The sequence below is a fragment of the Podarcis melisellensis genome (assembly GCF_964234715.1).
Source record: "Podarcis melisellensis genome assembly, chromosome: 10".
Taxonomy (NCBI): Eukaryota; Metazoa; Chordata; class Lepidosauria; order Squamata; family Lacertidae; genus Podarcis; species Podarcis melisellensis.
The window spans coordinates 37828374-37845073 of record NC_138542.1 but is presented as its reverse complement, the minus strand read 5'-3'; the positions used below and the strand labels follow the sequence as shown (position 1 = coordinate 37845073).

The window sequence follows — 16700 nt, the reverse complement described above, 5'->3', positions numbered from 1 at the left end:
GTTGGTGTACATGTATTGGTTGGTATACATACCCACCTGTGTGTACAGGCAACATGGACAGTGGTGGCTGCTTTGCCTAGTATTATAATGATGTGAAGAGGTGTACAATTACCGGTAAAAAGCACTATCTACAAAAGTGCTTCACACTGTAAACATAGCCTAATTGTGCATTTCACACAGCGTCCCCAGTTTCTGCTTCGTGCAGACATTCAGCACTTCCCAAAATGGAAATGAGAGTGCACATTGAAAACAATGCAGAAATGAGTCATTATAGTTGTGATTAAGCTGTACTGCGCCCTGCCCCCAAAAGCAAAAGACAGGAATTTCTGTCTTTCATTTTTAATGTGAACCCAAAATTCCCTCTCCAGGCAATTAGAAGTATTGCTCATATTTTTCTCATCACTATTCTTTCGACATTCTACAGGTCATGGAAGCTCATAGGCTCCCCCCCTTTTTTATACAAAAAACCTTTCACATAAACTTTTGCATACCTAATTAACAAGTATGTGAAAACCAGAATCATGGGTTGTATCCAAGTAAGTCCAACTCAGAGTAGAGCCATAAAAATTAATGTCTGGTCATGCCCATCATTCTTAGTGAGTCTATGTTGGATATAGCCACTTGCTTTTAGGTGGTCTCATTATGCTTTCAAACAGACAATTGCCTGCTTAGGTTCACTATTAGAAGGAATGTGTAATTTTAATGTAATTCCACATATTAAATTAGGAAAATATGCATCTTTCCTTTTGAGTACACACCAACTGGTGCCAACTTCAGTTCCTTGAGATGCATAAGTCTTTTGCAAGTATATTTCACAGTATGAGTTTTGTTTATACATTTGCAGTGTATACAACACGGCTACTAAACGTGGATATGGCCTCTAGATGGATGTGTTTATAGTCAAAATCAGCCAAAACCTCTGATATGGCTTCGTCTGATAAATGAAGGTAATTCAATGACTTTAAAAATATTAAGAAGAGCTGTTTGGATCAGTCCAGAGGTTTTCAACCGGTGTGCCATGGCACCCTGGGGTGCTTTGAATGATGGTCAGGGGTGCTGTGGGCAACACTGGTCTCTGTCCTTCTTTCCTTCCCTCCCTCCTCTGATGCCCTCTCACATCTCTGCCTCCCAAAGGCTTGCATGGATGTTTGTTATAGCAGCCCTGGCAACAAGCTTCCCAGGTGAATGGTGTCTCTGGGGCTGGCCAGGGGGTGCTTCCCAGGCCCCTGTGGGGCAGCGTGAGAAGGAATTGGTTCATTCCCCCCCCAATATAGTCTGGCTGCCCTCAAGGTCTGAGGGACAGTGGACCGGCCCCCTGCTGAGAAAGTTTGCTGACCCCTGGTGTAAACCCTGCTTCTTTAACAGCTTTCACAAGAACTTATACCAATTACAAGAAGTTGCACTTAAGATTAGAACAGAAGTATTAAGGAAAAAAATAAATGTGGTTCATCTTATGTGACTGAGTTGCATCTAGACATTTCCCTATGTGAATGGAAGGATTCATAGAATCATAGAATCATAGAGTTGGAAGAGACCACAAGGGCCATCGAGTCCAACCCCCTGCCAAGCAGGAAACACCATCAGAGCACTCCTGACATATGGTTGTCAAGCCTCTGCTTAAAGACCTCCAAAGAAGGAGACTCCACCACACTCCTTGGCAGCAAATTCCACTGTTGAACAGCTCTTACTGTCAGGAAGTTCTTCCTAATGTTTAGGTGGAATCTTCTTTCTTGTAGTTTGGATCCATTGCTCTGTGTCTGCTTCTCTGGAGCAGCAGAAAGGATTCCTTCTTGTACAAACAGTACTCTAATCCAATGGATGCTTCCACTCACTGGATGCTCCTGCAGGAGCCAATTTTTGCTGATCTCTTCCTTGCTGCAGCCTCCTGTGCCACTGCCTACACTGTTCCGGAGTCCCCCCCCCCTATGGAGCAGAGGGCTGAAGAAGTAAGAAGGAATTGCTGAAAACTGTCTCCTCCCCTTTCACCCTCGGAAGCCCCCAATTAGTGAGACTCTTCTTCAGGCAAGCCTGGATTCAACCCATGCTGTTTGGTTAATCAGAAATAACTCTGGACTTATAGTGAACTTTCCCCATTAAAATTATAAGAACCAGATAAGGAACTCTAGTCTAAGAGCAACACTGATGTTAATCCAGTTATGCCTTTGGTGAGGTTTCTAATTAAGCCAAGTGAGAAAGCAACATTATTGAGTTTGTCTGCTTCCTTAACTGGAGGCGTATCTTTAAGGTTGGAAAATTGTGGTGAGGAAAAGGTAGGTGGGAGGAACAGCATTAGAGTTTTTGAAACTGTAATTTTCTTGTGAAAGAGTCAGTCCCTCATTTTGTGTTTAGACTGAAGAAAGTGCTCAGGGCTATTGTTTTGGTATGACATCCTTGATCCAATAATTGTCATTATAAGTTGTTGCCTCTTATAAATTTTATGAGGGTATGAACTATTTCTTTGTCTATCTTTATGAAATCTATTTTCTTATCTTCCTTACTTCCTACCCAGCCTTTGTATCTCTGAGTCTGTTTTCATTTATAAAAATATTGTTCTGAAGTGGTTTGGCACTTTGAGAGATTTGGTGAAAAGTGTTACAAGACTACTACTTAAATAGCAATAGGATGCAATCTATCCTGAGCATCTCTTTCAAAAAGATCATGGAAATGAATGCGAATTGTGCAAGAGTGCAACTGTGCTCTAAGCTTCCTTTCATTCTAATATGGCTTGGGTAAGAACAACAACAACAAAAGGAATCCTGCTGGGCTGTATCTAAAACTTTGTATTAGGGACCTGAGCTTCAAAATGTGATTTTCATTTGATAATTAAATAAAATGTTTACTTTTATTTAATAATGTTATGAGCATTATCTTTCCTAAAAGATACCCACCAATCTGCTTATTTATTTCATAAACTGTATCCTCAGTAAAGGAACCTGTATTATTAAATTTGATGTTAACAGCCACAGTGTATCCTGTAGCTTCAAAATCCCACACAGAACTACATGGGGAAGTGCAAGTGTGACTTGTAACATAATGTTGCAGCCTGGGATGCTCCTGTTCAGGTTTCAGACAGACATTCCTCCATTCCCCCTATACCCTGGTTTTCTGTGCTCTTACTCCACCCATCAGCTAGCGCTGTGTGCCCACTAAACACCAGTAGTCACTGGGCTTCATTTTGCCATCTTTTAAGGATTTTGCTCCCCTCCCTATGGTGTTATTTTGGCTACATAAGTTCCAGCATTTGAAAAACAGATTTCACTGTATGTATATATGATGTGGCATTGCCTCTCATAACTTCAGCAGTGTTATTCAGGTGCTGGATAATTTCTTATTGCATTGCTTTTATAAATATATTTTTGATGGAGAAGAAAGAGGACATTCTTAAGTGGACAGTTATGGCTTCTGGAATCATTGCCTTATTCCTTTCTGCCATTTAGAAAATGTATGTTGTGTACCAAGCATAATATGGGTGTAAGTAGGTATAGCAAGAGAATAATGATTTCTAGTGATCCTTATCTTCCTATCTGATACATCATTGTTAACAGAAAGTCGAGGAACTCTGGGAAAAACCAATCTGTAAATTCTCCTGTGTGAACTCCATAGAAACACACAATAATTTTGCAGCAGCAGAGCCATATCACTACTTCATCAAACAGCAATCTTAAGTGCCGATGTCTATGTAGCTTAACTGGGCCACTGGGAAACAAAGAGAGATACCAACATTCTTGGTGTAGCACTGAGGTTTGCAGGGATGAAAAATAGAAGAAAAAACCCTCTGTGGAAAAAAACTCCAAAGTAGCCTAATAATATATAAGATTCACAATTGATGGGGTGGGAAAAAGGAAAGTGGAATATAGTACCCAGGAATAAGGAAAGACTGGCTGGCTTGGACTCTGAACACTTCACACTATAACATTCTGTTACAAATCTCAACTTGCTGCATGGCTCCTAGCTAAGTTTACAGTACCAAACATATTGGTACTGCCCTCAACCTTCCCATCTCTAGTTTTTCTTGAGAGTTCTTCATGTAGGATAACCCTTAATTTCAAAGTCAACAAATGTGTTAGGAGGAGATAAAAGGAAACAAAAAAGAACAGAGTTCTCTGCTTATGATTGTTACGAAAAGGCCGATATTTCATTGTAATGTTTCTGAGATCACAAGCCCTGTTCTTGTCAAACTAATGCCACAACAACCACACATTCATACACAAAAGCTACTCTTTATAAAACCACAATTACAATAACAGATAAATACAGAATTGTTTTTTTTTCCAGTTCAACCTAGTACTACATCATGTTTTGTGCATATAAACCATTACTGCCTTGATATGTTTTCACAGGAGCAGCAAGCCATAACCCTGGAAGCTGAATTCCTGGAACAGAAGCACCATGTTCTTGAAGCACCATTCCAGAAATTGCATACATGGTGGACCTAGCAAAGGTTCTGAGGCTTCTGGTGCCACATGAGGTCAATGATATTATTATCCCTTTAGCAGATCAGAAGCTTCAGGCATGGAATGTGGGAGCCTTGCATGCTCCAAGGACTCTGTTGCAGTAAGAGCAGTCAGATGCCACAGCAGAGGCCTTACAGTATAGAAAAGGGTGTCCTCAAAATGTACCCAGGCTGCTCTACATCTGTGTCATATGCATTGCCTAGAGCTGGCATGAAATAACCTGAGTCTGCTCTTGGAATACTTCTGCCTGAATTGGGAAGTCCAAGGTACAGTATTTGGGTTGGGATGGAAGCATCCTTTATAATCTATAGCACTTGGCAAACTGCATGTGTGTTTAGTATTACAATGTAAAATTTTGTGACCGTTACAATGAAAAAAGCGTTTGCTAGACACTCAGGTGATTTAAATTATTTTTACCCAGCTATTCAAAATTTCAATAATATTTTGAGACAGATTTTTAAGGTGCTTGAATGTACAAAAAACCTGCAGAATTAAATGCGTGCTGAAAAGACTTCTTAAATCTGAATAAATGCTCATTTCCCCCAGGCATTAAGTTCTCTTCTCTTTAATCTATTTTCTTTGCTAATGATTTGTTCTGTGCGCTCTCTCTCTCTCTCTCTCTCTCTCTCTCTCTCTCTGCCCCCCCCCCCCCGACTAAATCTTCTATTCTTTAACAGATGTCAAAGTTGACATACAACTCTGTTTTGATAAGTAATGCAGTATAGGAAATATTTGGAACTTTTATTGGAGGGGGCAGGAAGAAAGAAAAATAGAGACTTTGCAAATCAGTGTATCGGCATACCATAAAGTCTGCTAAGACGTCATAGAATTTTCACCAGTCTATCTAGAACTGTGTGACGTATTTTATAATTTATCCAAATCCTTTACCATATTGTATTACTTAGCAGCAAATACAGCATGGTTGTGTGTGAGAGGAAATCAGCTATTTAACAACAGTGACCAGAACAAATCTTTTGCTGCAAAATGTTTACATCAGTTTGAAGTTATATGAAATAAGTAGAATTTAGCAGGTTGGAGTTGAAGTAACTGTTTTGTTATTTTTATTCTTTAAACAATGTTTCTTGGGTCTGTACTGAAATCATTTATTTAAATATTTAAATCATATGTGCATACAATGATAATTGTTGAAAGCTTTTTTAAAGATAATGTATGATCAACAGCTGTAAGCCTGTTAACACGACATGTACACACACACACACAGAAATAATCACAGGAGAGGATTAGGCTGAAGGGAAGCATAGGCCTCACAATCTTTCAGTGAATGAAAAACTGAAGGATGCATCATTTATCTTTTAAAAAAGCAAATAATGGAACTCATTGAATTTCTAATCTATGCATTTCTTTCAATTCAGTTTGCAGAGTGTGCCTTTCTCCAGGTCCAAGTCAATGAATGATATTTTCAAATAGATTTACTTATTATTGTAATTATTTATTTTACCATGGTAGGAAAAATGTAAAAGTGTTGTAGTCATTTATATTATTATGAAAAAGTGTTTCAGAGCATGACTGTTGCATGTGTTGCAATCTTACTCATGTTCATTCAGAAGCAAGCCCCACTTTGGGCTTTCCCAGAGAGTATGCAGAGGATTGCAGTCTTAGACTTTTTAGAATGTGAAATAGCTCAGACCAAAAACAAAAACAAAGGAAGTGTAGAGTTGCCATGCAAGAATTCTCTTTTGAAACCAAGAGCATTCATCTTTGGAATCAAATTAAAAATATTAGCAAAAATCACTGGGGCATACAAACTCTTCAGTGCCAAAAGCAGCTAATTGACTCTCTAAGCCAAAATTACACTAAGCTTGAAAATTGATTCTCCAGATTTATTAGAAAAATTAGAATATAAATGGACACAGTAATGCAACAGACCTCAGCTTTATTCACTAATAAGTACCTTTGAAATATTATTATATCTCAATCTTATTTTTCTTATAGTTTTTAAATACTAAAACATTTCTGATTACTTTTTCTGGTAAACCACGTATTTATAGCTGTCCACCAATTCTTTATAAAAGTGCTATTTAAATATATGTTTCTGAATAAAGGCTGCCTGGTTCTTGTATTCAACATACACTTTCATCCTAAGCATTTGTGCCAACTCCACCAGACATTTTCTATGAAGGAATCATAACATCAAGTAGTGTGATGCTATACTGGTATAGTTTTGGTATGGCCAAACTTTGCAACTTGTATGGTAGCAAAGCAAATCTTAGTGTTAGACTTATTGCAGTATGTGCTTAACTGCTGTTTGTGGATTAATTGCATACTATACTCTTTTTTTGCCTTCACCTTCTGTAAAAAGAAGTACAGTAAACTGTTCATGTCAAATTACTGATTTAATACTTATGGATTAAACAATTTAAAAGACAAAAGACTCTCATTTTAAATCAAAGCTGCACTACTAAAGTGAATGAAACCATGCCATTTGTCTCACTGAAAGCTACCAATGAGCAAGTGATTTCAGGATTAGGCCTTAAGCGGCAGACAAATACCCATCTTCAGGAAACATCAAAGGGTTTGGTAGGGCCTAGAGGAATAAGGAACTAAATTATAGGTTTTAGTTAAACAAAATCTCTGATGATTCTAATTTTCCACATGGTTTTATGCACACACATTATCATACACACTCTCTTTAAATCAATTTGTCAATCACTCTCCCATTAATACACATCTAGATATATATATATGCAGTGATATCCCCCCAAAATGTTTAGGGGTACTCTCATTTTCCTACTCATATTGAAATACTGCCCCTCAATGAGGCCAAACTTAGATTCACAAAATGTTTAGGGGTATGCATACCTGTGTACCCCCAGAAAAAGCACTGTATGTATGTATATGTCTATACATATACACATGTATATACATATACATATACATACATACATACATACATACATACATATTTCTCGCTCTGGATATGCCAGATACACACACACATTTAAGTAGTTCTATGGTATCTATATGCATACACTAACATTTCAATATATCTACAGGCATACATTTTATATTCACATAAAATTTCAAAATAAGGGCAGAAGTAGAGACTAAACCACCACTGTCCTGCTAAGATTGTGTCATTTGATGCTAAGCTCTGTCAGGTGATTCAAGCTTTATCTAGCTGATTATTAAAAGGAAAGCACAACTTACTTGAAGGTCCTGCAGAGTGTCTGTGTGGCTGATTATTTTTTTCTTTGTTCTGAGTCAAAGTACTTCCACTGGTCATGGAAACAAGCTCTAAATCCGTGTCTTCTCTCCTTACAGGGCTTGTCTGGAAGCAGTGAAAGAGAATGTACACAATCAAGAAACAAAATATGACATTTTCTGAATGCAGCTCACATTACTCTCAAATAAACAAGCCGGCTCTGTCAAACAATCTTCTTCAGAATGATCCCACAATCCTTTATTGCTGCCCAGTCTGAACAAATGCACTATGTCAAAGCATTTTTGTAAATAGGAGGCGATCTTAAAATTGTGGTTTGTGATCAGAATCAGTGCAGCAACAAAAGACAACATTTTAGTACAGTAATTTTGAAGAAAATAAATCTTGCAGACAACTGATGAAACCTTAAACAGCTTAAGATCATTTACTGAGCAGTCTATAATTTAAAGTCAGAGTTGAAAGCCAGAAATGTTATATTTGATTATTTTTTTGCCATATTTGTGCTTAATCCAGAGCAAGTATCAGTTCTATCAATCAAACACTGAGTGAGTAATTTCATCTTTGCTACCTAACTAAACCTTCAGAAGAGTTTTTATGTACAGCTTGCATAAGATAATTATATTAAAATGTAACATATTGATGGATTTAAAAGAATAGAACAGAAAAAAGTTCTTTCATGTCAGTATGTTTTTAGATTTAGAATGGAGATTGAATAGAGAAATTAATTCAATGGTTTCAGCAATGCACATATCTGTACATTACAAATACTGGTCTTTCAACCATAAATCCTTGTAAGTAAGACTATTTATGTTTAGATTTATTTCCATGTAAGGATCACAGCCTATGAAACTGAAATGTACATACGAATTTAATTTTGCCGAGTTAAAAAATGTGTTATTTGTGAACGCAATGCTGTATTTAAGGTTTAAAACATAAATAAAATTACAATTCATGAATGTAATAACATTTTTAGTGAAATTAGTTGGTGCATATGCAAGAAAGTTAAAATACACTTACATCTCATTGAGGGAGGACCTAAGAATACAGTACAGTCTTTATTTCTCAATTATTTCAATGGACTAAGTGCTCTCAGCTTCTGAAGTGTATCTGTAATGACGGTGCTGATTCCAAGATCTTGGCAGAACAAATTAATGCAGTCATTCAGTGTTTGTCCACTCTTATAGACTGGAGTAGACTTCAGGTTTCTTGGATCTAGTTTGGTTTTGGTTTTTAATAGAACCCCAAGACCTACAAACTGGAACCATGTGCAGAAGACAGTTGGAATTAAAGAACAGGGAGCCTCTGAGCACACTCTGAGCCTATGAACTTGTGGACACATTTCAGCAGCCTAATTTAGCTAGAAAAAAGTAATTATGTTGCTGTTGTTCCTAACAAAAATAGGAGACCCTTGCTGATCAACTATTAATTGCCAGAAATCTAACTGCCAGTTGACCCTGATCTAAGTTTTCCCAATCTGTTAGACAAACATCTGTTTTATCCACTTCATCTGCGATAGTCTTGCCCCCTTTTGGAGAAGAGAGGTTTTGCCATGCTGATCCATGCTTTTGTAATCTCTAAAATGTATTGCTGAAGTGTGCTTCATTGAAGGCTGTCCATGAACATAGACCAGAAGCTTCAACTAGTGCAGAATTCTGTTGCCCATCTCTTGGAAGAAGCTTACATTTGGGAATATATTCATCCTACTTTGCAAAGAGTAGACACCTTCTGGACTTAATTTAAGGTGGCCCTTTTAAAATCCCTTTATAGTCTGGGACCTACAGGTTTCTTAAAGGGATTAGCTAGATTAGCTGAGTTACTGCCCTAGCTATGCAAGGCTGTTCCTACTCCATGTGCACACATGTGAGGTGAAGACATACTTTTATCTTAATGATTTTGAGGCTGTAGAACAGGAGTCACCAACCTTTTTGAACCAGTGGGAAAATCTGGAATTTTGAGAAAGTGCCGTGGGCACCACTCACAAAATGGCTGCTATGAGGGTGTATAGGAGAGGTCAAGACAGTGCAGACAGGGACTGAGCAGAAAGAGAAAATACTTTCTCAATTATTGCGGACTTTTGAGGAAATATTTCATTGTACCACATGAGGTACTGGTGGGCATATTGTTGGCCATGGATGCCATGCTGATGAACCCAAGAACAACCTATCTGATGAGATACTTTGGCCTTGTGTCCTATTTATTTATTTTATTTGCAACATTTACATCCTGCCTTTCTTCCATGGACCTCAAAGTAGGATACTTTAGTCTTCATCACAACTATGTGGACAGAGTTTGCATGACCTGCCCAAGGTCATTAAGCGAGGTTTATGGCATAATAGGGTTTGAAATCTGAGTTCTCCCAGTCCTAGCACTAAAACATACCTGTGGCAGAATGCTTATGGCCACAAAGTGGACACTGTGGTGCTGCGTTCCTGCTGCTGCAGAGTCTACTGTACTGATTGTTATTTAAAACACTTATTGCTGGTTTTTATTCTTCTATTCTGCTGGGACTCATCTCAAGTTTTCAATAAATGTTTTGAAATTAATATATCCATGAGGCAGAAGCTACCAATTAACATGCCTGGCTGTATCAAACAGGTCTTGATCTCTTTGTGGGCTTATACAAAAAAGTAATCTGGGTTACTAGTCATTCAGACTGGGGGTAAAATTCATTCCTCAAACATAATTCAGAGATAAATCTGTATTATACTGTGAACAAAGCCCACCCACATATTTTGTTAGTGTATTATGTTGTTCGTCAGAGGGGATGTAGCATACATCTGAGTAAAGTCAGTTTGCTATTCATACACAAGTAATTATTTTTGAGTGGTACTCTGCTGTTCACACAACTGGATTCAGCACCCACCTTAATACAGTGGTACCTCAAGTTAAGTACTTAATTCGTCCCGGAGGTCCGTTCTTAACCTGAAAGTGTTCTTATCCTGAAGCACCACTTTAGCTGCTGCTGTGCTGCTGAAGCCCGATTTCTGTTCACATCCTGAAGCAAAGTTCTTAACCTGAAGCACTATTTCTGGGTTAGCGGAGTGTGTAACCTGAAGCGTATCTAACCTGAAGCGTATGTAACCCGAGGTACCACTGTACATTGTCTATTCTCCCTGCACCTCGAAATCTGAGGTACTGCTGAAAGTCAATGTGCAATTGAACAAGTGGAACAAGGGCTCACAACTCACGTTTATTTCTAAACAGCCCTTTACCTATATAGATCACAGGCTGGTTTACAAAGCAATCACGTAAAATATAATAAAAAACTAAAACCGCAGCTAAAACATTTTCCCCAATAGAATACTTCCAGTAATTTAGTAAGAACCTGAATGTTCATGCCAGTCAGACACTCTCCCTTATCTTCAAAAAGTCTTAATGAATAAATTAAGCTGGTGCCAAAAAATAGTTACTGAGGGGGTTCATTGTAATTTTCCACAGTTGGGGTGCCATCACAGAGAAGGCCTTGCTTTGTGTCACCACACAACAGTGGGACTAAAAGTAAGGCCTCCCTGTTGATCCCTGCTGAGCATTGCAGTGGTGCTCATTTAAGTATTTGTGTTCCTGGTCATTCTGGGCTTTTGAAATCAACACCTTACGTTGCACTCGGCAGCTTATCAAATGCCAGTGCAGCTCCTGGCAGACTGGTAATGACACATGCAAGGGGATAACCCACAATTGAGGGACAGATGGCAAATGCAAAGGGCTTATGAATTATGTATATATGCAGATTTGATTTTACACAGCTGTAGCATTCAAAGAAAGGTCTCACCCTGATCTCAGAAGCATTTATAGGCCAATCATATGCATACCGTATTTTTCGCACCATAGGACGCACTTTTTCCCCTCCAAAAATGAAGGGGAAATGTGTGTGCGTCCTATGGTGCGAATGCAGGCTTTCGCTGAAGCCTGGAGAGTGAGAGCCCCCAAACAGGCAGCTCTCCGCAAGCAGCGGGAGCGCTCCCGCTGCTTGCGGAGAGGTGCCTGCATGCCGAAGCCTGGGCGTGCTGAGCTCAGCGCGTCCAGGCTTCGCGGACCTCTCCGCAAGCAGCGGGAACGCTCCCGCTGCTTGCGGAGAGGTGCCTGCATGCCGAAGCCTGGGCGCGCTGAGCTCAGCGCGTCCAGGCTTCGCGGACCTCTCCGCAAGCAGCGGGAGCGCTCCCGCTGCTTGCGGAGAGCTGCCTGTTTGGGGGCTGGGGGGGGGGGAATAATTTTTTCCCCTTTATTTCCCCCCCCAAAAAACTGGGTGCGCCCTATGGTCCGGTGCGCCCTATGGTGCGAAAAATACGGTATTTACCCATAAGTAAGTCACATTGCGTTCAGTGGGGCTCACTGCCAGTTAAGAATGCACAGGATTGCAATTGTTATCATTTTTTAATGTTGTACACTGAGTTAATGTTGTGCCCTGAGATCTTTTGATAAAGGGTGGCATATAAATTTAATAATAATAATAATAATAATAATAATAATAATAATAATAATAATAATGTCCATATTCTTTAAAAACCAGTTACCATGGTAAAAACAAAGCAAAACAAAATATCTTACCACATGTTGAACTCTTCCTCCCTTGATAACTTCTGGATCTATCTCAGGTAAGAAATGTTTGCTATAGAGTGAATGGAAAATGACAAATATGTCAGTAACAGAATAAAATGTATCAGAATACTAAAGCTAGTATCCAATGAACTATTTCAATTGCTCTAAGGGCTTTGGTATACCAAGTGAGCTGTTTGCCTTCTCTTTGAGCAACAAATTTAAACCACACAAACACTACGTCCTCCCAGTCTTCTCCCTATTTCAAAAGTGATTTCCTAGGCATGTCAAGTGGGGTCTTGCATGACAAACCTAAAGCTTGCTTGGGCACACATAAATATCACTATTAAACAATTTATGGAGAGCATTTTACAATTGTCTCATGGCAATGTATGAATACCATAAACACAGCTAAACGTATTTTAATAGTATAACCCCCCCAACTAAATATCGGTTTGAGAACAATACAAAACAAACGCTTAAGGCAATTACTGTCCTTAAGTGTACATATTTACCTGTTGGCAAGTTTCACTGTAATCAATAGGACTTCTGGATAAACATATCTTTCCAACTCTACAATTCCATGATTCTATGATAGTTAGCATTGGGCTGTATGACACCTACTGCTTAGAAACTGCAGGTCATCAAATGTTTAGCTAAATATCATTAAGAATTTTGGCTCTTATTTTCAGTGGGTTTAAGGAATATTATTTTTAACAATCTGGCTCAAACAGATAAGGAAGTCATTCATTGCCAGAAAGTTTAAGATAAAATTCTCAAAATGCAAGTTCTTTAATAGCTAGAAATTTATCGAATTTACTAGTGTATTGAAGGAGTATAAATTACACCTATCATTATTCAATCTTATTCAAGCAGTCTATTATATAGCAGTAATCTTGGTTTTGGTTAGATAAGTCTATCAGTTATTTGACCACATGGCTTCTGATTCCTTTCCAGTTGATGTTTTGCCATCAAGTTGAGGGTAAGTAGGATCAGTCATAATACCTAAATTATCCTAACAAATGCTATTACCATTAATGTGCCACACACATTTACAGAAGTGATTTAATATGATTTAGACTGCAACAGTATACCTACTTATCTGGAAACAAGCCCAATTGAACTCTATGGCTTACTTCTGAGTAGGCATATATAGGAGTGTGTTGTTAGAAACAACTGAGATTGCATAAATGACATTTGACCTTAATTCTAAAAAACTATTGTATCTATCTTCTCTAAATGCTTTTATGAAAATTAAAACCAGGGAATAAAATAAAAACTAAATTGTAATATCTGGGCCCCTCTGCTAACTTACAGAGCTCAAGATTAAAAATACTATAGTTTATGGTTTTATCTTTTCACCTGGTTTTTTAAAAAACACATATTTTTCAAGGGTAAGTATGGTACTCCTGTATATATAAAAAAACCCTCATCATTATATAAAATATTGTTTAAAAGGTTAAACTATGAATTGAACATCTATCTATCTTTTTCTGAAGAATATCATGAGAGCCTGGATAGTTCCACTGGTTGGAGAGTGGTGCTGATAACACCAAGGTTGCAGGTTTGATTCCTGTTTGGGACAGCGGCATATTCCTGCATTGCAGGGGGTTGGACTAGATGATCCTCAGTGTCCCTTCCAACTCTACAATTCTGTGATTCTATGATTACTTGAGGATTGTTGCTTTAAATAATATTCAATATAAGTGAAATTCATTTCTAAGGTGTTCTAACGTTGTCTGGCATCTCAGTCCTAAACATAATTAATTTATAAAAATAAGGGAAGGGAGGGATCTGTTTAGAGCTATTATTACAAGTAAGTAGGATATAAATGATGTTAAGTAACAATAAACCAAAATTGGGAGGTACAGAGAACCTTGGACTGCCAAGCTGCCTATGGACAGCATGTTGCGTGACAGTAAGGTTGAGGGACCCCTGACCATTAGGTCCAGTCGTGGCCGACTCTGGCGTTGCAGCACTCATCTTGCTTTACTGACCGAGGGAGCCCGCGTACAGCTTCCGAGTCATGTGGCCAGCATGACTAAGCCACTTCTGGCGAACCAGAGCAGCACACGGAAACGCCGTTTACCTTCCTGCCGGAGTGGTACCTATTTATCTACTTGCACTTTGGCGTGCTTTTGAACTGCTAGGTTGGCAGGAGCAGGGACTGAGCAACGGGCGCTCACCCCGTCGCGGGGATTCAAACAGCTGACCTTCTGATCAGCAAGTCCTAGGTTCTGTGGTTTAACTCACAGCGCCACCCGCGTCCCAGTAGAGTTGCATCATAGTGCACACCTGCTTCCTGGGGCAGAATTTGTGCTATGGCCTGATGCCAATTATGTGTACTAGTTCCTCTGATATTCCACTAATTGGATCCTGTCTCTTGCACTTTAGCATCTTTATTAATCATGACAACATTTTTAAAAAGTCCACCTGTATGCTTTTTGTCATTCAGCTGTCCCCCCACTGACAAGAAAACTCTGAGGAGTGTTGTTTTTTTCCTGATCTGAGGGCAGAATTGCCTCGCATCTGTAGGTATCATCTGCCTGACAGCCTTGATAACTAGCCTCAGAGAAACTCTCTTTTGACTTCTGAAGAACCACCACTTACACAAAGATAAATCATTGAAGTTTAAAGGGAAGCATTTCCTCAAATGTGCAGACCTGAAATTTTGTTATTTTTTTAAAATAACAATCAAAAGCTTCGTATTATTTTTGCTCCCTTTTTCCTTGTGTATTTCTGTAAAATATATTGCCCACTCTAGCCCATGCCTAGTTCAAAATACCATCTGCCATGTCTCCACATATTGGTGCACTATTTAGTGTACCTGGTTAGCTATTAAATTACAATGATTTTGAATGCATTCTGTAACTTGAAGAATACAAGAAAAATATATGTTTTCCTGCATTTTTCATAAATGCAACTATTTGGGTTTCTGACAGAAAAAATATTCATGGATATTATGAAGTGATATTTCATGCTGGCATGTCATAGCAATTCACTAAGGTTTGTGGCAGAATGAGATGCAGAATTTATTAAATTAATTCTCAACGGGAGTGTGTTTGAAACTTGGCAATCTGGCCTTTGGCAAAAAAAAGCATATTTGTTTTAGGACAATTAAGATGGGTTTCATGTTACATGATGTGTTATTACAATCCAAAAATCTAATTTAAAGGCAATGATCTCACCATTTTTCATTTCTGGGGCTAGTTGCTTCAAAATCCCAAACCTGTGTATGAAGCCACTGGTATGTACGTTCTTTGTTCCTTTCCATCTTATCTGTGGAACAATAAGCAAATGCTTCTTCCTTACCTGTGGATGAGAGATATTTTCAAGTTCTAACCTTTTGTTGTAACAAATGCCAAACAAACAGCACTGATTTGCAGCAGAATGCTATGCAGGTTTATGTGGCAGTGAGACAAAATGGCCTCAACAAGACTTCTTAATAAATAATATAGGATTGGGCAGATAAGGTGGGAAGTAAAAACAGAAAAAAAAGACAGAGCCCGTATTTTCTCCCTTACTTCCTTTCTCTGTACGTTGTAGCACACAGAATATTTGCAAAATAAGGCTCCATATAGAAACAGAAAGTACAAAATGTGTCTGTGGAAGGTTAGTAGGGCTATTAGAAAAGACTAATTAAGTAAACAGGTATGTAAACAAGCTTCTATAATTGCCTTCCCTTTGATTATATCCACACAAGATTTCCTCAAAAAACATTCCAAAGGGCAGGTCCCCTCCTAGTGGGGGCACTAAATAGCTGGGGTTTAACTGTGTCTTCTGCCTAGAGGATTGCCACAACTCTCATGCTTGCCTGAAGTCCGAAATGGAAATGAAGCAAGCAAATATGAGTGGCATTACTTTTCTGCTGCTTTCTTTTTTAATCCACAAACATTACACAAATTATCACATTATTTTCTGAATAGTTTTTGTGTTTCCTTTTCACTGAAATGCCCTGAAGTTAATTGCACAATTAATTGCACGTAATTATATTTGTTTCAGGCTTTCAGCCATAGTGGGTAGGAAGACAAATAACCCAGGTTTTAATAGAAGCCTAACTGTAACAGAACAGAAAGCTCTGGTTGTGATGAACACTGGATGGGACAGGAATTGCTGCCTCCTTATATGCCCACTGTGACATTTCTGAGTTTTTACTGGTGGTCAGCTTTATTCTAGGAGCCTTAGCTGGTTCCAAGGTGTGGTTAGCACTCAGACCTGGCCCTCTCCCTCTTCTTTCCAGTCGCCTTTGACTGGATCTAATTATCCAGGGGTCATTTACCTTTAACTTTTTACCCACCAACCTTACTACTGATGAGCTTCTATCTCCTGATCCTGCGCTATTCTCAAGGGATCCAGGACCTTACTATATTCTGTTTATTCCTATTTTATGTTTGTGCCCTTGAGTGACATAATTTCTACTTTCAATGTGCACCTGGGCCATGGCTAAATAAGATGGACTCTGCATTGGGGTGACTTGGGATGTAGAATGTACATGATGGACTGCGGTGACAGAGCTTATTTAGAAGGTGTTG

General features: G+C 38.7%; 1 protein-coding gene across 3 annotated transcripts in view; it reads right to left on the bottom strand.

The window, feature by feature from the left end:
- The window catches only part of LRRIQ1 (leucine rich repeats and IQ motif containing 1), a 104003-nt gene that overhangs the window by 2127 nt on the left and 85176 nt on the right, over positions 1 to 16700 (bottom strand). For all 3 annotated transcript variants that reach the window (XM_081926569.1, XM_081926570.1, XM_081926571.1), the window contains 3 exons: positions 15357 to 15480; positions 12181 to 12241; positions 7623 to 7743 (listed from right to left, as the gene is read on the bottom strand). In XM_081926569.1, coding sequence (XP_081782695.1) covers positions 7623 to 7743; positions 12181 to 12241; positions 15357 to 15480 — 306 coding nt within the window. The remainder of the gene's footprint in view (positions 1 to 7622; positions 7744 to 12180; positions 12242 to 15356; positions 15481 to 16700) is intronic.